At 48.7% G+C, this 27,386-nt stretch overlaps 1 protein-coding gene across 2 annotated transcripts in view; it reads left to right on the top strand.

Moving 5' to 3' along the window:
- Positions 1-27,386, top strand: part of DHRS11 (dehydrogenase/reductase 11) — a 429,632-nt gene that overhangs the window by 378,927 nt on the left and 23,319 nt on the right. For both annotated transcript variants that reach the window (XM_085649463.1, XM_085649465.1), the window contains exon 5: positions 16,952-17,044. In XM_085649463.1, the coding sequence (XP_085505589.1) occupies positions 16,952-17,044 (93 nt within the window). The remainder of the gene's footprint in view (positions 1-16,951; positions 17,045-27,386) is intronic.

A 27,386-nucleotide genomic window follows, 5' to 3' on the forward strand; every position in this document is an offset into this window, starting at 1 on the left:
GGTGGGGTAGATGGCAAAGATAAAAAAAATATATTAGGGGTTGGAAGGATATAATGGTCCTATGACCCTAAAACATCAACATGTTTCAGCCCTATACTGATGGCCTAAACAGTCGTGGCCTTTCTTAAGAGTGGAATCATGATAATATCACCCCACAAACTTATATAATGCGTGTTTTTGAGTGTGGCATGAAATGATATTCAAAGCATGCACAGGCAGTGCTAATATTTGCCAATCTAGGAAGTTCCCAGAGCAATGGAGACTGTTATCTCCACGGGGCATAAGTGGTAGCCCTGTAGTCAAACCTGCGTCAAGGGTCCCAACTCACTTTGCAACCTAACTGGCTCTGCTCCCTGCTTTTAGCTTCTTGGTCAAAGGATCTCTCCATTTTTTTGCACTGTGGGATTCTCCTGAATCTCCAGACCTTCACGTTTTCAGAACTTTTTCCCTTACCATCGACGCTTAGGCTCATCGTGTGGAGTCTGGTCCAGCTGAGGCCGACAGTAGGCAGTTCCTAGCCCATGGCACCAGGTTCTGTGGAAGAAAAGGCAAGGTCTTCACGCCTATTTGAAGTCTAAACACGCTTACTGAAGCAAAAGATATAAAAATAAGCACTCCGTGGGACAGAGCTCCACCTCCTGAGATAAGAGCTATGCAGTGCTAACATAATGTACCTGCTCATAAGCAGCCATGGGAAAGACACCTCTGACGGAAATAAAAACTTCAGACAATGGGAGTTTCAGCAGATGTCGACTTTTCTCATGAGAAGGCCAGAGAAGACCATAAAAAGGTGCAGATAATATTTACATCTCAGACATGGAGTAAGTCATTTTGTGAATCCTTGTTTGCAAGCCCCAAAACGAAAAGGAGGCTGATTATGTCAGAATTACGAGTACATGCGAGGCCTAGTATAACATGAACATAGAAAATGGCATGTTTATTAAATGCAATATAAATCAGCTTAAGCCATGAAATGGAACCAATTCTGAAGCTGCTGTGGATCAAAAAAACGTGCACTAAACCATATCACCCTCAGGGGGACACTGAAGTGGAATATTCAACAGAACACTGCTTTGAGATAAGAAAATCAATGAGATATGCACCATACTGAATTATACTTAGGAGAGAAGACAGACTGCCAGTGGATGTGTTTTTTTACCATGCCTGACGGGGACTGTCCATGCATTCACCCACAATATGTCCACAACTGAAGCAACAGTTGGTTTAGCCCTGTCAATCTCCGAATGCTACAGCGGACTAAAATCCTAGATCAAAACAAAGCATGATATGACCAGTGAGTAAAGCAACTACACTTGCAGCCAGGCGATGATATCCTATCACACTGCATAGGACAAAGCGGGAAAAACAAACTGGGAGATAAAGGGAATGCTAAACTTCACGTCGTATAAAGTAAAACGCTTGAAATTCCTGTGCACTAAACAAATCAGCAATAAAACTGCAGACTTTAGAAAGATCTTCACTTATATTACATGCCCACTCCATTAGAGATGACTTTGGTATGTTATGTTCCTTTCCTGTTTAAAATGCGAACAACTATGTCCATGGCATCATATCGCCTTTTCACTGTGTGCCCCTTAGTAGGGAAGTGGGAAAGCCATCAATGGAGTCTTTTTGTTGGTGTTTGTGAGAGGTTAGGAGAGTATGTGCAATGTTCAGCTTACAAGTGGTTTATGTAAGTTAGTGTGAAGGTAAATTGGGGTTAATCGAGAGAGAGAGAGCTTTGTAGATTCATATGCGAGTGGGTGGATGTATCGAAGGATTCTTGAATTTTTCTGCATTGTGAGGTCGGTTTTCCATTGCTCTGCTGGAGTAAAGCGCACTGTATCTATACATCACATTTCAGGAAGGAAATTGTGAGACAATGTTGTGCGCAGGAGGAGTGGTGCATTTATGTGACCTTCCTCAGAGTGGTTTGTCAGTTTATATTCATGTGGTGCGTGAATGTGCTGTTTCTTAGGCTGTTTGTCATTTTGGATGTATTCAGCTAGCAAAGTGGGTAGGCTGCTGGTTTGTGCACAAGTTGTGAGCATGGCTGAGTGCTGATAGTTGTTGGCTGTTGACTGGAGGTCTGCACTTGCAGATACCAAATAATTACGAGTGACTTTGGCTCAGCTCTGGTTCCGGATTTAAAAGGATGTGAAATAATGGGGCCTCCGCCACACTCACATTAATCAATTATCCCAAAACAAATAATTCTGTGTGGAAACAGAGAATTTTGAGCCCATAGGATTAAATCAGATATATTGTCCAACAGTTCTGGATCCTGAGGAGAACCCTGTGACTTTGTGTTGGGTTTGAAACGCATCAACCGCTCATATATACCAGGGAAAGTGTATGAAAAAGAAGCTTTGCAATACAGGGACATTTTTGGGGAACTTTTTATATTTGGCAACCCCTGTTTTCATTGAAAGTGTACACAATATAAGTCTCCATCCCCTGGTCCTGGATGATTGACTATGAGCTTTAATTGGCACTCCAATCCATCACTGGCTCTTGCCATTGGTTACAATTCAGAACTAGGACATCAATGTTTATCTGTAACAATAATTTTATGTTTTGTGGTTTGGTATGATTTAATGTTTTTAGAACAGTTCTCTGCTTGTTTAAACTGTAATGTTGGCATCTTAAAAAATTGATTTGATTTGTCACAATGTGTGTTGTTCTGCTGCTTATTACAGATGTTGTATAAATAATACATAGAAGAAAGTGTTTTTCTATAAATAATGATAAAAATAAAAAGAGAACACAATCATTTTTTTAAATATCTTTTTTTGAGTATATGGCGACAGAGAAATAACAGTCCATTCAGTAGTATCATAGATGTGTCTCCACCACCCACACTGTTCATACAGGCCATCACTGAGGTCCAATAGGTCTGTAGGACAGTCCCAGAGTATATGGTAGAAGGTGCCCTCAACCCCACAACCCCGCAAGCAAGCTGAATCAAGTCTCCTTCCCATCTTGACTAATGTATTACAAAGAGACATAGGCCCTGTGTTATATCTTATGTTGCACCAGGCGAAATCATGATCTGATCGCCACCTCTTTAGGTGAGGCTTGGGCTTCCTGCCAGTCCTCATCCTCTATGCCTCCAATGTCAGTTTCCCAACGTTGGCGGAGCTGAAACAATGTGTCTGGTGCATTGTTGATCATTTTTTTTATACGTTAAGGAGATTGATTTACGTACCATGTAGTCATCTAATAGCCTGGTTTCTAATAGGGATGCTTCCGGGAGGGCCTCTTCTTTAGGGACCATAGCCATTAGGGCATGGCGGATATGAAGCTATCGGACAGTTTCTGAGGCACCCATGTCATATTCATGCTGTAAATCAGGAAACAGCAACATTGTTCCCCCTCTCCAGAAGTTCCCAACCCTGGAGATACTCATGTTCCATTTGTCAAAGCTGGGTCTCCTACCTAACATGCCCAGTTTTTCCGAGTCCCACAATGGCGTTGACTGGGTGATTTTACCCTCTCAGACCAGTGTTTTGTGCCACAATTGGATCGTAAGGATTGTGGGTCCCATAATAGACATATGTTTTGGGTGGTGTACAGTGCTCGTTTATAACCATGTGGTTGTAACACATAGCCGTCCATATTGTATCCCAGGTTGTCTGAAGAGCGGTACACCCAGTGGTTAACAGTGGCGAGCTGTGCCGCCTGATAGTGTTTATAGATATCCTGCAACGCTATACCGCTGTGATACCAGTAACGTGTTAATTTTTGTAGAGCTATATGAGGGCCCACCCGTCCCAAACAAAGTCCTCAATTCAGTCTCTATTGCACGGAAATACACACCGGGGACTGGGAATGGTGTATTCTGCAACACATAAAGAAACCGCGGCAGTGCCATCATCTTGAATAGGGCAGCTCGACGAAGAAGGGACAGGGGCAAGGTCCTTCAATGGCACATGTCTCTCCGGAACCGCTGTAGGTGGCCCTGGAGATTGTCAGTGAATGAGTCGGGATTGGTGGTGACAAAGATACCCAAGTAACGGACACCATCAAATGTTACCTTGGCTTCACATCTCCTGGGTTGTCGCGGGACGTCCCCATGGAGTACAAATAGTGTTGGCTTAGACCAATTAATGGTATACCCCGAGTACCTACCGATGGCTGTGAATATATCCAGTAGACGAACCAGGGAGGCCCGGTGGGCTGATATGTACAACAGAATATCATCAGCATACAGAGATATTCTGTCCTCCTATTCCTCTGTCCAGCATAGGCCACGTATCAAAGGGTCAGTGCGGACCCAGATCGCCAGTGGCTCCAAAACTAGGGCATACAAGAGAGGCAAAAGAGGGCAGCCCTGCTGGGTCCCACGGCGCAAGGGGAATTCTCTAGAGGTTTTCGCATTAATGACCACTCGAGCCAAGAGATCAGGGTATAGTAATCATACCCAGGACAAAAACTTGGGCCCAAAGCCCATCCGTTCCAATACTGTGAAAAGGTATGGCAATTTCACTGTGTTGAACGCCATAAGGGCATCGAGGGACAAAATAGTTGTCCTGTCGTATAGATTGGACTCGCCCTAGCACACCATGAAGGCATCGCAGATTTAAAGCCGTATTTCTGCCAGGCATGAAACCGGATTGGTCAGGGTAAACCAATTTAGTATTCATCTAAGGGCTAATAACTTTGCCAGAATCTTGACTTCCACGTTGAGGAGGGAGAAGGGTTTGTAGGAGGAGCAGTCCTTGGCCGGCCTACCCTCCTTATGAATGACTATTATGGATGCGAGCATTTGGTCCTTGGGGAGCATCCCCTCTTCCCGAGTCTCCAAGTACATTTTAAGAAAGTGCGGTGTAATAAGAGTTGTATTGGTCTTGTACAGCTCGATCTGGAGACCGTGAGGTACCATTGCCTTGCCGTATGCAATATTACAAATCACTTGGGCGAATTTGTCCTCTGTGGGGTCGTTCTCCATAAAGGCTCTATTCTCCGTGATGAGGGAAGGAAGTCGCAAATCACGTAGAAGGTCCTGGCAGTCGTACATATCTGTAGTCCTGACTGGGGAGTATAATTGTTCATGGAGCATAATTGCTCATAATAATCTGCAAAGGCGTACGCAATATCTTGGGGATCTGTGAGAGACACCCCGGCCCCATGAGAGATCCTGGTGACCAATCTACTCGCCTTTTCCTTTTTGTCAAGCCATGCTATCAACTTTCTCGCCTTGTCACCGAGTTCATATATGCATTGTTGAGTCGCGCAATAGCTAGCCCTGGGGGCATCAGTAGTCCGGTCTGTGTATTGCCACAGGTTAAGGTCGAGCTCATGCTTTGCGTCAGCTGTGGCGTCAGCACGTAATTAGGCCTCTAGAGCAAGTATGTCATTCTTGAGTTTCTCGACCGCCACCCTCATTTCCTTTTTTTTGCCCCACCCTCAGTGAGAGTACTTCACCCTTGATTACCGTCTTATACACTTCCCAGAGGGTCTGAGAGGAGTCTACTGAGAGTCTGTTTTCTTTGGAATAATTCTCTGTGGCCTTCTTCAGGCCTGCCCTGTACGGGATTTTAAGGTACCCTTGGCCTAACATGATACCTCTGTCGGTTCCCTGTTTGCCAATGCTATGATGCCCAGATGGGGGAGTAGTCGCAAGACTCAGTGGGCCAAAGTAAGCAGGAGGTCGATACGGGAGATACTCCTGTGTGCCCCTGAGTGAAATGTAAAATTCTGAGCAGTGGGGTTATGAGTGCACCATATATCTATCAGCCCCATTGCTGCGCAAAAGTCTGTCAGTTGTGTGCAGGAAGGGATCACGTTGCAGGGAGGAAAATGGTCAGATGTGTCACACGTGGTCATAGTAATGTCCCCTCCAACCATGAGTTCACCTGCAGGTAGTTCAAGGAGGAGTCTACCCAAGTCTGGGAAAGTGCTGTTGTGTAAGGCTGGAGGGATATACACTGATAGGATATTAATCGTTTCCCCCTCCCATATCCCAGTGAGGGCTTCATATCTACCTAGGGGGTTGGCCCAGGAGTGCTTCACTGTCAATGGTAATTGTTTTTTAAGTAGAATGCCTAACCCTCTAGAACTTGTCTTGAAACCTGCGTGAACCACCATCTTATAGTCCCAGTGGTCTTGGGCTTTGGAAGTGTTGACCATCAAATACATTTCCTGTAGGAGGACCACCTAGGTGAGTGTTGTTTAATGAATTGTAGCACTATGCCTCACTATATTTTGTCGCCCGGTCCATTCACATTCCAGGAAAGGACACGGATATCAGAGACTGTTCTCACCCTCATTCCAGGAGTCCCACGTGGTCGGTAACCGCGGGGTAATGAGCCCGTCCACATCTACGTAATACAGAGTGGGTACTACGTTATTATATATGTGAAGCTCTGTCGTCAAGAACAATAACATAACATTCAATATAACCCATTCCCTTCCCACTATCCCCCCCAGAAACTGTAAAACTCCCAACCCAGCCTCCCTGCACGACGAACTCAGAACTGTCCACCCCCAAACTCTGCAGAGTGCCTATCACCCTACCCCAAAATTAGACCAGTGAAGGAACTGCGGCCCACCCAGTGAACGTACACTCGGTCTCCCCTATGGCTAATACCGAAGAGTACATCTCAATCTTACAGCAGTGTATAGAAATCAGAGCAATGTCACAGTCTCATTGGATTTGTATACGTCACCCATGTCCATAGGTTCGCTGCCACCCGAGTGCAGTAGTCTGGGTTCTGTGCTTTTACTGTGATATGTGCCATTCACAGCACCTAATCACTGTATGCGATGTCCCATAGTTCCCAAATAGTTCCAAACAGTGTTTAGCAGTCTGTTCAAGGCTCGTGTTCAGGGGATGCTCTTGCCTCCTTTTGATGTGTGCCCCGTGTCTGTTGCCCCGATGAATCCTTTAAGCGGCGGCACCGTCGTCCACGCTGGTTCAGAGCTCCCTGCTTGCCGATGGTTCTCCAGCCATCTAGCCACTCCCACGTCTCATAAGGGTTCTCTGGGCATGTTAGGCAGGAGACCCAGTTCTCATGTTTTCCCCTCCGCTTCTACTCTTAATTTAGCTGGGAAGAGAATTGCATATTTAATTGCCTTGTCCCTCAACACTTTTTTGACCTCGAGAAAGCTGCGTCGATGTCTTTGCACCTTAAGCGTAAAGTCCAGAAAAAAATTTATTTGCGCATTTTCATAAGTCACTGGTGGTGCACTGTGAGCTCTCTGTAGTATCATGTCCTGGTCTCTGAAATTGAAAATTCGGGCAATGATAGGATGCAGGGCAACCCCCGGCCGCAAGCGTCCTCCTGGGATCCGGTGGGCCCGTTCCACCCAAAACAATTTAGAAAGGCCTCGAGGCTGCAGCTCCTTAGTTACTAAATCTTCAACAAAGAGGTCTACTGCAGGCCCTTCCGTGCGTTCTGGGACCCCCAGTATGTGTATGTTGTTGTGCCGTTCTTTACCTTCAAAGTCTTCCTGTCGGGTCTCCATTGTGGCATCGGCCTCTCGCAGATCATGAACGGTTTTAGTGTTAAGGTCAAGAGAGGTATTAGTGTCTTCGATTTCCTTCACTCAGGAGCTCATATTACATAGATCCGCCCTCAGCAGAGACACCTCAGTCTTGACGTGACCGAATCTATTCATGTTTCCTGTGAAGACTTTATCCCCTGGATCGCCGCCATAATATCCTGTGGCATCAAGGATTCTCCTCCCGACTGAGGGGGCCCCACAGTTGACGTCTAGTCACGAGTATTACCAACAGGACCCCCAGCCTCAGTTAAGACGAACCGGTCCAGTTTGGTTGGATGGGCGCCTCTCTGGCCATACCGCCTGTAACGGTGTCTGCTTGTAAGGTGGCGGAGAATAGGCCCCCTATAATATGACCGGAGAGGGGAGGGGGAGGAGGAGGGTACTCACTGCTGCATGCCTACCTGTGGGGCAAAGGTACACCATGCGGCCTGTCGGTTTTCCCACCATGCCAAAAGTCAGGCTTCTGCCCCCAACTAAAGGTGCCTCCACTATAGGCGCAGGAGCTCCTTTTTCCTATGCTCACAATCCACCAGGAGGCAGGGGAGAGGCAATCCAGTAGGGCCCTGATACAGGCGCTCATTCCAAGACCAGCATTATTGGTTGGAGCTACCCAGGCACTCTGTCAGTATTATGGGGCAGAGGCTCCAATAGAATCAGTGTCTTGTGGGAAGTGGCACTGTGTTGCACTTACCAGTGCGAGCTAGAATCGTGGCTGGCCGATCCGGTTCCCCCAGTGACGCCCAAGAGGGACCAGGAGCCCTGGAAGCATCGGTTCTTTGGACCTCAATCACCTCAAATTGCAGCAGTACTGTCTACGGCCCCGAAGCCAGCTTTTGCTCTTCCTTCGGCCGCAGCTGTCACCCGATCCGCAGAGGGTAGTGCTGGGGTAGCGGATGCACCTCGGGAGCGCTTCTCTGCTCCGTTGAGACCCACTCTCTGCTCCAGTTGCACAGCCCAGTGCCGTTAGGGTGAGAAGTGACCGCCGCTGCCTCACACACAGTCTTCCGGCAGCCATGAGTAACGTGAGGGTGGCACTGCATGCCATCGGCCAGACCACAATTGCTCCAAGCCCTACGCTGCCATTTCTTTCTGCACTGCTGGGCTCATTCGGTTCCCCTTGGCAACACGATCAAATCACCATCATTCGATCGCTGCGAGGGAATGGATCTATGCCGAATTAATTGTGGAGATTCCTGCCGGGTATCAGACCCGCTTAACCAAGTGGTCATCTTTGTTGCTGGCTGGCAACGCCCCCAGAAAACACAAGAATTGAATTTTGTGTTTCCGGATACAGAATAGTGTTTTAAAAATGCATTGTCAGTACTGGCTTTTGTTTGCATAGTGGCCTAGCCTTGCTGACACTAAATTGGCCCAACTCCTATTGTGTTTTGGACTTTTAGAAAATTGACATTTACTTACTTTAGTCATTTGGTGCTTCTGCCTGTCTCTGGAATACACATCTGTAGTGGGTGACAGCTGGAAAGGACGAACACAAAGGAAGGGGAGGTGTGCCTGAGTGGTAATCTGCATGCAGATGGGCAATTCTGAGCAGGATGGGAGGGAGGAACTGACCGACCTGAAAGGGCTGTGTCCTGTCCCGACACAGAGTTTTTTACCCCCCTGTAGTATGTTTAGAGCCAGGGTAGGAACGTAGAGCCTCTGTGCATTTCAAAATTTTCTTTGAAGTGTTCCCCACTTCAAAGGCACCACTGGGTATAAGTACTGGCCTTGCCTTGAGGTGTTGCCCTGCTGCTGTCTCTCTGCCTGGATGAGAAGAACTGGACCTGTATCACTCTAACCCAGAGTGACTCCAAGGGCTTGCTGCCTTGCCTCCTGTTGCCTAAGCCTCAGGCACATATGGTTGTAACCCTTGGGCTCATCTAGGGGCGGGTCCTCCATTAGGGCGGAGGGGTGTCGCCCCACTGCTTTCTCACAGGTGAGATGCAGAAACATAAAATGGTAAAACTACCATTTTATGTTTCTGCTTTCCGCACTGCGAGAAAGCAGCAGTGCCTGGTTGTGGGCGGGCGGGTGTGCTGTAAAACAGGGGAGGCGTGGCTAGCCCACTGTTGTGGGCCCTGACTGTTTGGTTGGCTCTCTGGGACCAACCAAAGCAGTCATGCGCACTCTCCCTTTTCTCTTTGTAGGCTGCATGCAGCCTACATAGAGAAAATGACCTCCCAACAGGCGCCCGTCTGGGTGCCGTTCGCACCAATCACAACGCTGCCATTGCAGCGTTGTGATTGGCTTAAGGGAGGGGAGGCAGACCCGGCCGGGACTAAGAGCAGCAGGAAAACGGAGGACCCGGGGATGGTACTTTAAAAAAAATTGTAATTAAACCTTCTTCCCCATCCCCGCGAACCCACACAGCCCTCCCTTGCGAACCCACACGATCCCCTCCCCCCGCCCGTCATGCCAGCCGGGACTGGCCTATATGTTATTCCATCGACTAAGGGCAAAGGACTAATTCAAATGCAGGAGATGGTGCACGCACGCTGAAGCAGAGATAGATACTGTCAGATTATTTAGGACTAAAATAGGGGCTCCGGTGAAGAAGTGAGTGTGCTCAATATAATATTCAAAGCAAACACCAGGAGATGATGGACGGGACGCTGAAACTTTTCAGACACTCACCCCAGTCACAGATCTGGGTTGAATCCATCATCGTTCTCATTATAATATTCAGTCACAGGGAAAAGCAGAGACATTAGTTACAAATTAGATGAAAATACTACAACAAAGATCATTCATCCACCAAATATTCTAGGCAGGAGTAATTATATAAAGGAGCTCTTTAGGTAGTCAAGCTGTCACTCGAACCTGCAATCGTAGCTGTCTTCCTCAGCAGGTTTCATTTACAACCCCGAGGTGGGCAACAAAGGTGCATTGCACAGACTTTCAGTTCACAGTTGATCTTCTCGCGCCCTGTGCGCCTGCACCACAAAGAACCATTGGAGGAGGAAAACACTGCGCCCAACGGGATCGCAACCAGCGGATCACGTTTATTATCAGAATTGAACCTGTTGGGTCACTTAAAATATCGTGCTTGTATGCAGCGGAATCCCTTCTTTGAACAGGTAATCCACACCGATCCGATAGTCTTTCTTTTTGCTCAACATACCACCCTGCAATGTCTGCCCCCAAACTCCAGGGACCGGACTTCATTACAAAAGCGCGTGTCGACTGTATTGTAATTTGTCACTGGTGAATTGTAGTGCTAGGTGTGTCAAATTGCACACATCTTGCATTGTTGTTGCTACCAGTTTTATTTCTTGAAATAAAGCTTTATACAGCACTTAGCTGAGACGCTGCGATTCGTTGAAATATTAAGTAACTTTCAACATGCTAGAGTCGAGAGAGGGAAACCGAGTGCTCCATGGACACCTGCACGCTTAGAAATGCTTCTGAAATCCCCAGTGAATCCACTAACAAGCATGGTCCTCATTATGAGTTGGTCACAAGAGCGTGGGTTATTCACCACATGTGCTGGAGACCATTTTCCCAGGGTAAGGTATTTACCGCATGAAACAGCTCCTATTCAGAGTTTTCAACAAGAGAATGAGACGCAACATCCAGAATCATTTTTTAACAAGTAATCTTTAAAAGGCAAACACATTTAAAAAAAATACATATGGAGTAAAAATAAAGCTACATTCTCACTGGCTTAGAGACATACAGATGATGAACTCCAGCTCTATTGAAATCCTCATGCTCCATACGCTAACGTTGCCCCAGGTTTTGATGCTTTTAGGTCTCGCCTGGCATTAGCAGCGCGCATGCGCTGCTCTCGCCATGCAAAGGCCTCTTGCGATCGGTTCAGCCAAAGCTGAACATGCACACGTACGGATGGACAAACATGGCTGCTCTCGCCATTCAGACAAAGCTAAACATGCACGCGTACGTACGGACAGTAGACAGACCGATGCCATCTTGTTTTGCTTGTGCCAAACAAAATGTGCACACGTATAGACAACAGATGTGCACGCGCGCGCGCATGGTGGCGTGCTTTCGCTTTCCCTTCCTCCAAATGAAAAACTCGAAGTCCCAGGATTCAAAGAAAACAGAACTGGAGGTTGTTTCCCGCTACCGTGGGACACGCTGGTATCTTTTCCAGTCTCTGTACTTCGTAAAGCTGTGCGGAGTAACAGAAAGCAGAAACAGAAGTAACCTAGGGCTGTGGCCCACAGGGCCATGGATATCAGAAGCTGCAGAAGTGAGCGACATTAGCATAAGTCCATCAGTCCCGTAGCAGTGCAGCGCCTTCAAAGCAGAAGGTAGGAACAGGCGTGGATCAGAGGCTGCGGCGCGCCAGCAGGGGAGGTGGGCTCGGGAGTCACAACCCCCAGGAGAGAGGGAGTGAGTTAGTGGCGGAGAGCAGTGCAGGCTCGGCTCCTTCTAGGAACGGAGGGTGGCAGTGGGTCTCTCCAGAACTGTCATCCACAGCCTGGATGTACCTTATAAACTTCTGTTTGGAGCGCAGTCTGAGGCTGCCTCGAACCGCTATCCGGGCAAATACATAGAGGACGTTTCATCTGTCGCTCGAACTGTCAATTACCCACTCTTAATCCCGGCTATCTCACTTCACCGACATAGTGTGATCCTCGACAAATCCCTTCATCTCCAAGCTCCTTGGCTCCGATATTGATCCAAATTGGAAGGCTACCATTGAGGTCATGTGAAAAACGGTATATATTCCTGTGTCAGGGGGCTTTTATCCTCTGAGAAAAGGGGGGTCGCTTCTGCAATCTGGGGGTTTCCGAGACCCCCCCCATCCGGATCGCATGAATCTCACGATGACACAGTAGAGATTTCCTGGAAGCCCAACAGCTGCACATGTACTTTTTTGCTGGGTGTGAGGTTGTTTCTGGGAAAGAGAGGTTGAGGAAATAACGCCCTTCATCACATCTTGTTGTTACTTGGTGGCTTTGGGGCTGTCATCGTTGGAGAAGGAGGGACCCCCGTGCTCAGGCCCCGCAGAGGATCTTGGAAGTGTGTGGGCAGAAGCTGAGCCAACTGTTGGACTTGTGGCCGGAATGAGGATGGGAGCGTGCCTGCCATCGAGGGGTCTGCTGATGGTCTGTGGCCTGCTGCTCTGCCTGAGGAGGTGAGTGCAGAACACGGGTGCTGGACACGTGGGCCGGACGGGGGCTCCCTCATACATCTTATGCACGAGGATGATGATGATGAGGACAATGAATGTTAATAATTGTGATAATAATACGTGCTTGACATAGCACTATCGCCGCCTCTAAGCGCAGTCAACAATTGGTGTTAATAGAGCTCAAGTGAGTGGTGCAGTGGGCACAGTGTGGGAGCACGCTCGGTTATGCATAGGCATGTCGCATAGAGACTCCAAGAAAGCGTTGTGCTCCGCCCTGCTGCTTGCCCAGGCCATGTCGGTTTGTTGCGCTCTGCTAAGTTACAGTCAATGGATGAATGTGTCATCTTGTGTACACACTTAGAGCTATAACGGCTTCAGGCACGTATAGCGCTTGGCAGATGGGAGAGTTGAGGCACATGCAGCCCGATGCCCAGGAGTGACACGCCCGTGAGGTGACATGCGCATGGGACGGTTTGCCTTACACTTCATAGTTCAGTTAAGTTGGGGGTCTGTGTTTTGCACCCTGTACTTATGGTCCGGCAGTCGCCAGTTTAACCAGTAGCGCTTCTCTTCATAAAACGCTGCACCCAAGTTAAGTGGGTGTTGAGTAATACTTTGCCATGTGATGATATACTTTATTTATTATATTCTGCCATGTGTATGTTATGTGTTGTCACGCGCTACGCTGTACGTCATGGCGTATATCATGCTGTGCTCTGGTATATTCTATGTTTTGCTTTGCTATATGTGATCATATGTTTGTTCTATATTATTGTGTGCTGTGCTCTGCTACCCTGTGTTATGTGTTGTCTTGCTCTACACTGTATGTGATGATGTATATCATGCTGCCTCTGGTATAGTCAATGCCATGATTTGCTATGTTATACTCTATGTTATGAAATGTTTTGGTATATAGTAAACTGTGCCCTGTGGTGTTCTGTGCTATGCTATATGCTATTGTGTATATCCTGCTGGCTGTCCTCTGGTATAGTCTATGCCATGATTTGCAATGTTATACTGTATGTTCTTGAATGTTATGTTATATAATATATTGTGCCCTGTGTTTTTCTGTGTTATGCTATATATCCTGCTGGCTGTCCTCTGGTATAGTCTATGCCATGATTTGCTATGTCTTGTGTTATAGTGCGATGTGTTGATATGCTGCTCTGTGTCCTAAATTATGCTGTGCTATGCTGCATATGTTTTAGCTATTTCTAATGTGCTTTTGTGCTCTGTTATGTTCTATGCTGTGCTATGTTATCTATGATTATTTTCTAAATCTCAGGTGCTGTTGTGTGCTGCGCTATCTTATATGCTGTGCTATGTTTTATGCTATGTTATATGTTTTCTTATGTTAAGCTGTGTATTATGGTCTTCTATCTTGGGTCAGACTGAACAGTATAATCCCGCCAAGTCATACTGTTTTCTGTCCTTTTATGCCACACTATGCACCACTTTGTGATACACACAAGGTGATGGGGTGTTGTGTTATAATATGGGCTCTCTGCTGAGTAGACTACAGAATTCAAGAGGGCGCTGCACACACTCATTATATCCTGCAAATAAAAGCAGGGCCGCTGGAATTGGATTTGCCGCATTTTCACTAAGTTTCAGACTTTAACAAAAAATATTTCTATCAAAGTTAATAACGCGCTACCTCACAGGGTACTGATTCCAGCATTTAGGGGTTAAACTGATATTAATAAAGTGAAACCAGCCCATATGGTGTTAACAAGGGTAACAACAAGCATTAAAAATGCAATAGGTCTCGCCTTTTATTAAGTTAAAGCCATTTGCTTTGCTATACAATACCATTAGCAAAGGAAATGGCTTTAACTTAATCAAACGCGAGACCTATTGCATTTTCAATGCTTGTTTAACTAGGTGACAGTAAAAAAGTCAGATGACAAACACTTGAAGTCACCCAGGCTTCCTCAAATTCCAATGTAAAATAATATGAATCATTCAAAGATGAATTGAACATATTTTTCTTAGTCACAGAAAAAAACATGAAAGTATGTAACTTGGCTTACAATTGTGGACTCACCAAAGCCCTAAGGTGCATAATATTATGTTCATAGCAGATAGATTTGTTTCGTGTGGTGCCCTGCGTCACTATTAGATAGGTTGGACATTAGCAGGTAAAGGGGGGGGGCATTTGAGTTCATGCAAATGTTTGGTGGCATTTATATATAAGCTAGAGTAGGTAGTGGTAAGTTGCAGGGGTATAATGTTCCAATAAAGGTGAGATTTTTATCTTTAAAGTGGGTTGTGGGCAATTTGCAGAAAGTCAATGGTGATTAAGGCAAACATAAGCGTGTGTTAGGGAAAGTTGTGCTCAGAGTAAAGATGCATGCAGAGGATGGAAAGGAAGGTGAGAGTCATTTGGAAGGAAAAAGAAGAGGTGACCCTCAGACGTGTTTTTTTGTGGCCTGAAAATGGCTTGCAGCCTACGTAAAGTGGTTTGAGGAAAACAGGGGCTTCCAAAAGCAAGAAATAAAATGAAAGCCATGCGTCAGAGCATAAACCAGTACACCAGGCCTGATCAGAGACGGTTTAAGACATTGACAAAGTGGGCTCAGCTCTGGCCCAGGGTCCCAGAATGTCATGGGTCCGCTTATAGAGTCGGCTCTGTTCTGCAGAGATTCTTGCCCTGATGACATTGAATAATTCTTAAACAAACTGTTTTAAATACGATTTTCCTTTAATTTATTTTGAATGTAGGTGGTGTGAGAGGCTATTATTGACATTTTTCTGAGAAATGCTTTGTTTGTTTCATGCAACATCCATATAAAAAGTTTCTTTTTGATCAAAACAGGACCTCACATGTGAGAAATGTGAGGTCATCACAGAGATAATTTGCAGTAATATTAGTGAGCATTATTGTAGTTAAGACTAGAATACAACAATTGCTTTATTAACCTTCTTGCTTTCTCAAATATGCTTGAAAATGCACAGTTTGCCCACTCTTTTTTCAAAATGTTCTCTCTCGGGCGGGGAATCCCCCCTGAACTCCTCTTGTGGCCGTCGGGCTAACTCGCTGCGCTTGCTTGCCACAAGCCACTCATTAAAAACCTTTACACCTGACCACTTTGAAGTCTCACCAGCCGCCACTGGGCTCATCTTCTTGTGAGTCTGTCCTGCCAAGTGTTGCCACCCCCAGTGAGAGACCCTTGGAAGTGGACATAGGCACAGAACTGCTGCATCACACTTGGAACCACTTGGAACCACCTTTTCAAAACCAATGCATTGCCACCACTGCTTGGAGAAGATCGACTCATCGCTTCTACAGCGTGGATAAACCTGGTGCATCACATTCAGAACCGCCACACTTTGGAACTGACGCTTTGCTCACGGACCTGATGCATTCCACAGTTGCATGGAGAAATTCGGGGCAACACCTCCCTTGCGTGGGTATCACCGACACATGTCGCTGTTTCAACCAGGATCAAGGTATCTTTGCTCCAGGGCCTGCGTGGGTCCTATAACTGGCCTGCGCTCAATCGCGGTCTGCCTTAACTCTTGACTTTGTCCTGGTACAGTGTGACTGATTAACTGTTTAGGTGCTGCTTGCTTCTAAGGGCATTTTTTTGTGTTTCATCTTTACAAATTCATATCTTGACTTCCACAAGATGGATTCTTGTTGTTTTGGTCTAGTTTTATTTATGAAATCATCCTCTATTTTTCTAACTTGATGTGGAGTCTTTTGTGGTGTTTTTACTGTATTGTTGTGTGAAGTGTTACATAAATACTTTACACATTGGCCCTTAAGTTAAGCCTGACTGCTCTATGCCAAGCTACCAGTGGGTGAGCACAGGATAATTTAGGCTGTGTTGTGACCCACCCTGACTAGTATTGTGGTTCCTACTTGGACAGGGTGCATACCTCTGCCAACCAGAAACCCAATTTCTAACACTAGACATCTGCAATGCAAGAAGGAACTGAAAACGTTGCTGTTCTGACAATTCTTTCCTCATTCTTCCTCAACTGAACCCTCCACAGCACAGGGAGAGTGGTGCAGTAAGTAGGTCAGGGCCATAATGCAAGCAGGATAAATGTGTCCACAGCACCGTGGCTGAGCAGTAAATGACCTCCATAACTGGGATGCAGTGGACCCTCATGTACCTGGCCCCCGATGCTGCTGCACTGTTTTGATAGCTACGCCCCAGAATCCCTTAAGGCCCCCAGAACTGTAAAAAAGCATACATGTTGTTCGGCTATATGAGGGTCTCTGTTGTCTGTGCTCATCTCATAACTCTGTGTATTATTACATGTTTTGTACAGCGTCGTTGGGGTTTGCACTCTTAAAATAAATATTTTTTCTGCATTTCCTTTTCCCAGAGTATCTCACCTGGATTAGTGGAGACCGAGTTCGCATACCAGTTTAACAACAATGACCGAGAGAAAGCAGAAGAGATGTACGCCAGTTTTAAGGTAATTTGTCACGTGGCAGCACTGATTTATGTTTTTACTTCAGTCTTTCCATTCTAAGCAATGGCGGAGAATGGATCATTAATTTTGCTACCTCATGTTGAATAAATGAGGGACAATGCATTTTTTAAACTTTATTGATACATTTTACTTTGAACATTTGATACAGTATGACATATAGATGTAGGTATGGCTGCACATACAATGATACATCATGCAGGAACAAAGCTACGACAGCATCATTTACAGTCAGGGAAATCAAAACTCAATCTATGAGTACCTCTTATACAAAACGACATAACCCCAGAAACATCAATACTGAGCCGGAAGTTCCTAGCGCCACCCCCGGAGACCCCATCATAGAGCAACAAAGGTTTTCCAACAAGTATGGGTATATATTTATATACGTAAATGCATATGGGGGTCCCTGGTCAAAGTACATATCAGGGAGGAGTAACACAAATGTGCTACATCGTCACCATCTGTTATTACCTTGGCAGCACCCCTCTCTGTTTCCTCATCTCTGGCCGAATAGGCATGAAAAGGCCCCAAATGTCCCTAGGATGGCTCCGTAGTGGTAAGAGCTCCCAATAGGTGTCAGACTGCGTGTTGCAATAAACTATATCTGCATGTCATTCTCATAACACCAGTAAAGGGCGACAAGCCCAGCGCATGGATACCCGGTGTTGTGCCAGTAGCAAATCTATAGCCACCAGTCGTCTAACACTGCTCTGCACCTCCTTGTCGTACCCCAGCAGCTCCAAAAGTGGGGAGGGATCCAGCGTCATCCCAACTATAGACTCAAGTTTCACAAACACAGCTCACCAAAATTCCTGTACACCCGGACAATACCAGGCAACCTCTGAGAAACCACAGCGCGGGCATTCTGCGCTATCATGCAAGCCATATGGATGTAATCATGCTGGTGTATAGTATACTCTGTTAATATACTTAAAATGCAATAACCTATGTCTGCTGTTTAGGGAGCAGCAATTCTGCCACTGATGGTCACTTATAACTTATAACTATCGCCAAGTCACCCTGCCACTGCCACTGAAGCCTGGCTATGTAGATGGCTACTGACTCCTGAGGCGGAAGCCGGGAGTATTGCAAATGTTTTATTTTTTTAAAACTCTTTTTATTGAAAACAAAGACAGCAAGCTTGACAAATGCATTAACAATGCACAAATGTCCACTGTTACCAGTTCAGCCATTTCGCAGCCCTCTTCCCACACAGCCCAAGCCGCGTCGCTGTCGTCCCCAGTACCGGGAACGTCCCCCACAGTGGCAGCGCTATTACACCATCTAGTTGACCTGGACACCTCCTAGGCAGGTGGTCCCTCGGGACCCTTTACTCAGTGTCATGGGGATCCAGTGCTGCCCTTCCCGGTAACCGCTTGCTCTCATTCCTTAGTTCAATTGTCGGAGAGATACAGATGTTGCCTCTATACCTATTCCACTTACCCCACTTGTGGTCCCACTTGCGCGGGCACCCCCTCTCCGTGAACACCGCCTTTTCTGCAAGCATGGCATAGTCCATATCTTTAGCCCAGTCCACTAGACTTGGTGGGGTGCCTACTCCCCATCGCCGTGCGATGTTCCTCTTAGCTATCCCCCAGCCCCCCGAGGCCCATTCTTGCTCAATTTGCATGAGCTCCGTCGCTACCCAGATATTCAACAGGCACAGCGTGGGTGTCGGGTGTATTGTCTTGTCGCAGACCCTGGCCATTTGTCTGGTAACTTTGATCCAGTATTCCTGTATGCGGGGGCAGTCCCATAGTATATGAAAAAATGTCCCAGTCAGTGCGCATTGCCGGATACATAGCGAGTCAGGCCGCCTATTTAGTCTGTGCAGTAATCTAGCGTCGAAATACACCCTGTGGAGGATTTTAAGCTGCACTAGCCGGAGGCGCAAAGGGATAGCCACCACTCTGGGCGAGGCAAGCTCCTCCCTCCAGTCCTCGTCAGGCAGGTCTCCCAGGTCACCCTGAGCCTAGTCATTGGGTCCCCTCTATTATTGATCAATTTTTTATACGTGAGCGATATGGCTTTGCAGTGCATGGGATCCAATAAAAGTCTATCCTCCAAGGGAGAGGAGGCCGGGAGGGGTGCGTCTTTGGGCCGGGCCGATTCTATGGCGTGGCTGATCTGTAAGTAGCGAAACCCCTCCGATGCAGCTAACTGGTACTTGGCCTGGAGCACCGAGAAGGAGGCCTTCCTCCCCTCGACCCACAAGTCGCCCACCCTGGAGATTCCGATCAAGTCCCATTTATCAAAGCCGGTGTATGAACTGAGTCTCCCCAATATATCCGGCTCCCAGAGTGGGGTTGCTTTCGTCAGACGACCCCGCCAACCCATCTGATTCTGTACCTTATGCCACACTTCAACCGTTCGCGCCGTTGGGCCGGTCAGTCTCAACTTCCGGTGATTGGTGTACAGGGCTCTATTGTAGCCCCCTTTTCCCAACAGCCAGTGATCAGTGCGGAAACTCGGGTCGTCGTGTCTCCCGAACACCCAGCTGTTTATGGCCGACAGTTGTGAGGCCTGATAGTAGCGTCGCAAGTAGGCAGTCCCATGCCCCCATCGTACCATCCCATTGTTAACTTCGCCATTGCAATGCGTGGTGGCTTATTGTCCCAGAGCAGTTCACGAACCGCGGCCTCGATCTGCGAAAAATAGGAGCTGGGAACCGGGTTGGGCGTGTTCTGCAATGCGTACAAAAAACGGGGTAGCGAGAGCATCTTGTATAAGGACGCCCGTCCCAGCAGTGTGAGAGGAAGGGTTTTCCAGCGTGCCACGTCCGCGCAAAATCGCCTTAATACCCCCTGGAGATTCCTCTCCTGGTCCGTGGTGATGAACATCCCCAAATAGAGGAATCCCTGACGGGCCATTGGGATGGAGTAGCCTCTGGGACTGAGAGGGGGGTCGCCCCAGAGGGGATACATCTGGGATTTGGCCCAGTTTATTTGGTACCCAGAGTGCTCCCCAAAAATGTGGAAAATGTGGAGCACCCGACGGAGCGACTGGGCCGGGGAGGCAAGGTACAGCAAGATATCGTCGGCATATAGCGATATACGGTCCTCGTGCTCATCTGTCCACCTCAGGCCCCTGATCTCAGGGTCTCCACGTATCCACACAGCCAATGCCTCGAGGACCATAGCAAAGAGTAGGGGCGACAGCGGGCAGCCCTGCCTGGTGCCACGACCGAGGGGGAAGGAGGAGGATCGATGGTTGTTCACCACCACATGTGCCCTGGGCTGTGTATATAATAGCTGGATCCACCCCCTGAATTTGGGTCCGAATCCCATGCGATCGAGGACGGCAAATAGGTAGTCCCAAGCCACGGTATCAAAGGCCATGCGCGCGTCAAGTGCCAGCAGTATGGCCTCCTCCTCCAGGGTATGCACCCTCCCAATGACTCCGTTAACGCGACGCAGATTACGCGCCGTATTCCTTCCCGGCATGAATCCAGACTGGTCAGGGTGGATCAGATCCGGCAAGAAAGGGAGCAGCCGATTCGCCAATAGTTTGGCCAAAATCTTTGCCTCAATGGCGATCAGAGAGATAGGTCTATAGGACTGGCATTCATCCACCGGCTTACCGGGTTTGTGGATAACTACGATGGTGGCCTCCCGGAGCTCCTCAGGTAGCAGGGCCAGCTCCCGGCTTTCGTTGTAAAGGCGGAGCAGGTGGGGCACTAGAACCGAGGCCATAGGCTTAAGTAGTTCCACCGGGATGCCGTTAGGGCCGGATGCCTTCCCGGAACGGACATCTAATATGGCCTTGTGGACCTCCTCGGCGGTCAGTTCCGCCTCCAGTGTCCCACTGTCCTGCTCAGATAGACCGTGAACGTCGATGGTGGCGAGGAGATCAGCCGCCCGGGTCGCCTGGGAGGCCTCTGGTGCCGCATAGACAGACTGGAAGTATCGAGCGAATGTTTCCGCGATCTCTCGCGGGTCCGTGGTCATGGCCCCACCGGTCCCGCTGAGCGCACGTACCCACCGCGATGCCTGTTCCCTCCGCTCCAGCCAGGCCAAAAGCTTCCCAGTGCGCTCCCCCTGCTCGTAGATTCTATGACGGCTAGCCAACAGTCTCCCACCCTCTTCTTCCAGCAGCAGCTGTTTGTATTCCTGCCGTTTCATATTCAATATTTGTTGCGCGCCCTCCCCTGGAACCAGGGAGGTCCCGCCCTCGAGGCCCAGGATCTCCGTCTCCAATGCCCGCACCCTCCCACGGCGCTCATTCCTGAGGCCGGACAGCACCGACAGTGCTCTGCCCTTGATCACCGCTCCGAAAGCACCCTATAGTGTGATCGCAGATGTAACTGAACCAGTATTTTCTGCGAAATAATGAGTATTGCTAATTTTAAAAGTGTATTTCTGTTTTTATTCTCTGCTACGACCTTACCCTCTGTTGCTCTCTTCTCCCCACGCAGCCGATTCAGGCGCTGCTGCGGGTTGTAGAAGGTTTACCGCTATTATTGGGAAAGCCCTGAGGACAGGCCACGCCCATTGACGCTAGGCCACGCCCCCTCCCGCTTTATTTACCGCGCCTCCTTCACCGCGTGCATTAGATGGCTACTGACTCCTGAGGCGGAAGCCGGGAGTATTGCTAATTTTAAAAGTGTATTTCTGTTTTTATTCTCTGCTACGACCTTACCCTCGGTTTCTCTCTTCTCCCTGCGCAGCCGATCCAGGCGCTGCTGCGGGTTGTAGAAGGTTTACCGCCATTATTGGGAAAGCCCTGAGGACAGGCCACGCCCATTGATGCTAGACCACGCCCCCTCCCGCTTTATTTACCGCGCCTCCTTCACCACGCGCATTAGATGGCTACTGACTCCTGAGGCGGAAGCCGGGAGTATTGCTAATTTTAAAAGTGTATTTCTGTTTTTATTCTCTGCTACGACCTTACCCTCTGTTGATCTCTTCTCCCCGCACAGCCGATCCAGGCGCTGCTGCGGGTTGTAGAAGGTTTACCGCCATTATTGGGAAAGCCCTGAGGACAGGCCACGCCCATTGACGCTAGGTCATGTCCCCTCCCGCTTTATTTACCGCGCCTCCTTCACCACGCGCATTAGATGGCTACTGACTCCTGAGGCGGAAGCCGGGAGTATTGCTAATTTTAAAAGTGTATTTCTGTTTTTATTCTCTGCTACAACCTTACTCTCTGTTGCTCTCTTCTCCCCGCCCAACCGATCCAGGCGCTGCTGCGGGTTGTAGAAGGTTTACCGCCATTATTGGGAAAGCCCTGAGGACAGGCCACGCTCATTGACGCTAGGCCACGCCCTCTGCTCTCCTCTTAAATATGATGCGCCTTCCCCGGCCGCGTAGCGGACGCGCGCAGCGGGCGCGCCGAAGGCGTGCCAAAGGCAAGCCCGTCTGCGCCCGTCCGCGCCTGGCCGGGACTCGGGCCCCCCACCCTGATCGTCTTCTTACCTACTCACCTGATCAGCTGCTGGCATACCATGCTGATTGGCCCATCAGCCCTTGCATTCAGGCCCGGATCAACTCTCTTAAAATCGCTCAGTTTGATCGCTCCTATTTCCTACGCCCGTACCCCAGTCCATGCAAGGAGGCGTCACGCCCTGCCTCTCCTCTTCCCCGCTCTAAGCACTCTGTTAGTCTCCCCACTACGGCCTCTATTTCTCTCCTTAACACCCGTTCTGCGGTTAAACACCAATTAGAGCTCCTTGACCTTCTTGATACCACCAAACCAGAGATCCTGTTCCTCACGGAAACCTGGTACACTGCCGCCTCCCTCCCCGATATCCTTACCTCCCTCCCAGATTCCTACTACATCCTCCGTGCCGACCGCCCTGAGGGGAAGATCGGCGGCGGAGTGGCTATGATAATACGCTCTAACCTTCAATTCCAGTCCCTTTCCCATCAGTCCATTCCCTCTATCGACTTTCTGGTTGCACGCTCCACGAACCTTGCGATCCCACTCACTTTCGTACTCCTCTACCGCCCCCCACAACCTTTGCCTCACTTCATTCCAGCCATACAGGACTTACTGGCTACTTTGGTGGTCAACAACTCCGCAGTCCTTTTATTGGGTGACTTTAACTTCTGGCCGGGTGATCCACGTGAAGACACCATGTCCAAAGAGTTTTCCGACACCCTTCACTGTCTTAACTTTATCCCTCACATTTTTTTTCCTACCCATGCTCAGGGGCATACCCTTGATCAAGTTTGGTCTGCTAATCTGTCTATTTCTTCGCCCACGATATCCCCCTGTGCCTGGTCTGATCACTTCTTGATCACCTTTTCCGCTCCATTGGGGGAGATTAACACCCCCCTTCTCCCAAAAAATACCTATGCTCGTAACTGGAATAGGGTGGACTTGACCGCTTTAGACCATTCTTTAGCCTCCTCCGCCCCTACTTTGACAGATTTGTCTCCCAATCAACAGGTAGCCACCATCGATACCTGGCTCCTAGAGGCCTGTAACCATGTTGCACCTCTCAGGCGAGTCAGAAAGCGCCGCCCTCACGATGCCAACAGATGTTTTTCTAGTGCTTTAAAGAACCAGAAGTTGGCACTTCGACAGGCTGAGCGTCAGTGGCGCCGCAGATACTGCCCTGACCTTAAGTTCCTTTATTTGACACTACTTAGAGCTTATAAAAAAGCCATACTCGCCGCTAAGCTAGAATATTTTTCCCAGAAAGTTCATCAGGCAGCAAACAAACCCAAGGAGATATTTGCGATCGTCCACGAGCTTGCTGCCTCCGACAGAGTTGCTCCTAGACCCATTCCTTCCCAATCCCTCTGCAACTCCCTCAATGACTTTTTCATTGAGAAGATTGCTACTATCAAGCAGAATATACCCATGGCCCCTCCTTCTTTTTCTTGTCCCCCTTTACCTCCGTCCCCCTCCTCTCTTGACCAATTCCCCTTGATTTCAGTAGAGGCCTTTCGTACTCTCCTGGGAAAAGTCAAAACTGGCTCCCCTGCTGACGTTTGCCCGGCACACATCCTTAGGGAGATTTTCTCCTACTGCCCAGTCCCCCCCATTACCTTGCTTAACACCTCTATTACCTCAGGAATTGTACCTGATGTTTTCAAAGCAGCTACGGTAATCCCTATTATAAAAAAAGCCGGCGCTGATCCTACTGCCCCTTCTAATTTTAGACCGATCTCGCTTCTCCCACTCCTGGGCAAGATCCTAGAGAGCCATATCACCTCCTCACTTTCCACCTACATTGAGGCCCATCATCTCCTGGCCGACCACCAGGCCGGCTTTCGGCCTGCACATTCTACGGAATCTGTTGTCCTTTCGGTGGTTGATGAGCTCAGACGCGGCGCCGACACCAATTCCCCCCAGGCCTTAGTCCTTCTCGATATCTCGGCCGCCTTTGACACGGTCGACCATTCCATTCTTCTCGACCGTGTCAGGGGCGCCGGCCTACGGGGGTCGGCCTTGACCTGGCTCACCTCTTTTTTAGCAGGCCGTACTCAGGCTGTTCGTTTGGAAGGCTTTCTTGCCCCCACCCGCTCTGTTTCTTGTGGGGTTCCCCAAGGCTCTTCCCTCTCCCCCCTTTTATTCAATCTTTACATCCATCCCCTCATTATTGCTTTACAGGAGTTTGAGGTCACGGCGTTCAAGTACGCTGATGACCTCCAGCTCATTTTCAACCTTTCTTCCTCTCCTGACTCAGTTTCCAGGGTCCACTCTACTCTTACTTTCATTTTCAACTGGATGAACCTCAATCAATTAAAATTGGATCCCGATAAGACGGAGCTGGTTCTCATTGGTGGCCCTCTAATCCCTGGTCCCCTGCTTTTTGGCCCCCCATTTTTGGCTCTCCACCGTCTCCCTTGGCATCTGTTAAAACCCTGGGCATTAAAGTCAGCCAGGACCTCTCTCTGCGTCCCCAGATTAGCTCGGCTGTTTCTTCTTGCTTTCTGGCCCTAGGAACCATCCAGAAAGTTTCACGCTACTTCACGGTCGAAGCCCTTAAACTCATTGTCTTGGCAATGATCCTATCCCGCCTAGACTATGGCAACGCCCTGTATGTGGGCATTCCCGCCTACGAGGGCCGTCGCCAGCAACTTATTCAAAATCAAGCGGCTCGCCTTATTTACAGGCTCCCCAAGTCTAATCACATTACTCCCTTGCTTAAGACTCTCCATTGGCTCCCCATTAGGGAGCGCTCGCTCTTCAAGATGGGCTGTCTGATTTTTATGTCTCTAGCTGGCACTGCCCCCGCATTCATTAGATCCAAGATCAATGTATATGTCCCCGTTAGAAATCTTCGCTCTTCTACCCAGTTCCTTCTCCTTGTCCCCCGATTCCGCAAAAAGAAATCGGGTTGCTCCAGGTTTTCGACACTCGCTCCCCTCTTCTGGAACTCACTTCCTCAGGCAATTAGGTCTATTCCTTCCTACTTGGACTTTCGAGCAGCTCTGAAAACTTATCTTTTCTCCTCTGTCTTTTCTTCTTAATTCCCGCCCTTCTCCTTGCTTCAGTGTTAGTTTCCTTCCTCAGCGCCATGAAACCGTTTGGTAATAGAGCGCTTTACAAAACCCTTTCAACTTCAACTTCAGCTTCAACTATGGACACCACAGGCCTGCGTGATTCCTGTACATATGCATATGACGTCACCACTAGTCTGCAGGGAGTGGCTGTCCGGCGAAGCGAAGCCAATGCCAGCATTTCCTGGGGTTCCAGGACCTCCTCCCCCAGCAGTTCTCGTAATGTGTGTCGTGCCCTATAATAATGGAACTGTGCAAGGACAGCAGGCCTATGCACCTGTGCCCGCACCACGTCCCAGCTATTCCTGACGCCATCTCCAAAGAAAAATCCCATAGTGTGTATGTCCAGCCACTTCAAAGCAGTCACCGCGCCACGCTCCCGCCCCACAGTAAACCGCGCACACCAGCCTATGCTCACTTATGGGGAATACAATATGGACCCAGCCTGTCTCTCCAGCTGCCTTCGCCACAAGTACAACATTGCTTTTAAGGATTTGAATACATCATGCCTACGTCCCTGAGTTCTGAACAACATTTGAGGTAATGTGAGTGGCGCCGCAGCATCATGCTCCAGCCACAAGACCAGCTGTGGGCCATGAATCCAGTAATAGGCGAACATACACTGGCAAGCCCTATAATGGGTTTCTATTCATTCAGGCCCCCCCCCCCCCCTTATGATATGGCAAAGCAAGGGTCTCCCAGCGCGCCCTCGGCTGTTTCCTGGCCCAGGCCAGGTGAATCATGAGTGCCGGGAGGCGATCAAACGTCGTGCGGATCAGTAGCATCAGAATATTCATGAAACGGAATAAGAACCGGGACAGCACCATCATCCTCCTGATCGCTATGCATCCCGTGAGTGACAACGGCGACCTAAGGCAAACGTTCTATCACATTTCTCTCACAATACGATGTCTGGGTCCATGGGTACCTGTATCCTCAGATAGCGCACTGAATCTGTCGCCCACTGTTTATTTATTTATTTATTTATTTATTTTATGGTTTTATAGAGCGCGTAGTCACCTGGTGGGTATCCCAGCGCTGAACCTTTTTACTCGCAAAGGGGGTTTGGTCAGGAGAAGTGACAGCTTAGGGGAAGAGTAGGGTTTTGAGGGATTTTCTGAACCGAAGGAGGTTGGGTCTGCTCTGAGGCTCAGAGGGAGTGCATTCCATTTGTTTCCTGTGTTGACCGAGAAACGGCGGCCACCTATGCGGGCCTTTTTCACCTTGGGGATCGTAATGAGGTTTCCGTGCTCCGAGCGAAGCGCTCTGGTGGGTCTATAGGGGGTGATCCAGTTGTTTAGTATGGGAGGGCCGATGTTGTATAGTACCTTGTGGGCGAGACAAAGAGCCTTGAAAGTGACCCTTTCCCTGATAGGGAGCCAGTGCAGCTTCCTAAGTGCGGGTTTGGCAGATGATCTAGCCGGGGTGTTCGTTAGGAGTCGGGCTGCGGCGTTTTGAGCTTTTTGCAGAGTCTGAAGATTGTTTCTGTAGCGGGCATTCCAGCTGCACCGGGATCATAGCTGGGGTAAGAGGAACAATGGTGGACTGATTCCAATTGACCCATGGGCCGGAGTGCTCCCCAAACTGCACCCCCTCATTCAGCACCAGTGTAAGATTACGATCCGGGTCTCATACATATAGTAACGTATCATCTGCATAGGCTGAGATAATTAACGTATAGCTTGGGAACCTCAGGCCCCGGTGCGCATGATGTTCAGGCAGTGCACGCGCCAATGGCTCAGTGACCAGGGCATACAGCAGAGGCAACGAGGGCAGCCCTGTCTGGTCCCTCTCTTGATAACAATATGGACAGACACGTGCCATTTATCCCGAGTCGCGCTGTTGGTTGGTTGCAAAGTACCTTAGCCAAT

This window comes from Triturus cristatus, chromosome 3_2 (genome assembly GCF_964204655.1).
Source record: "Triturus cristatus chromosome 3_2, aTriCri1.1, whole genome shotgun sequence".
Taxonomy (NCBI): domain Eukaryota; kingdom Metazoa; phylum Chordata; class Amphibia; order Caudata; family Salamandridae; genus Triturus; species Triturus cristatus.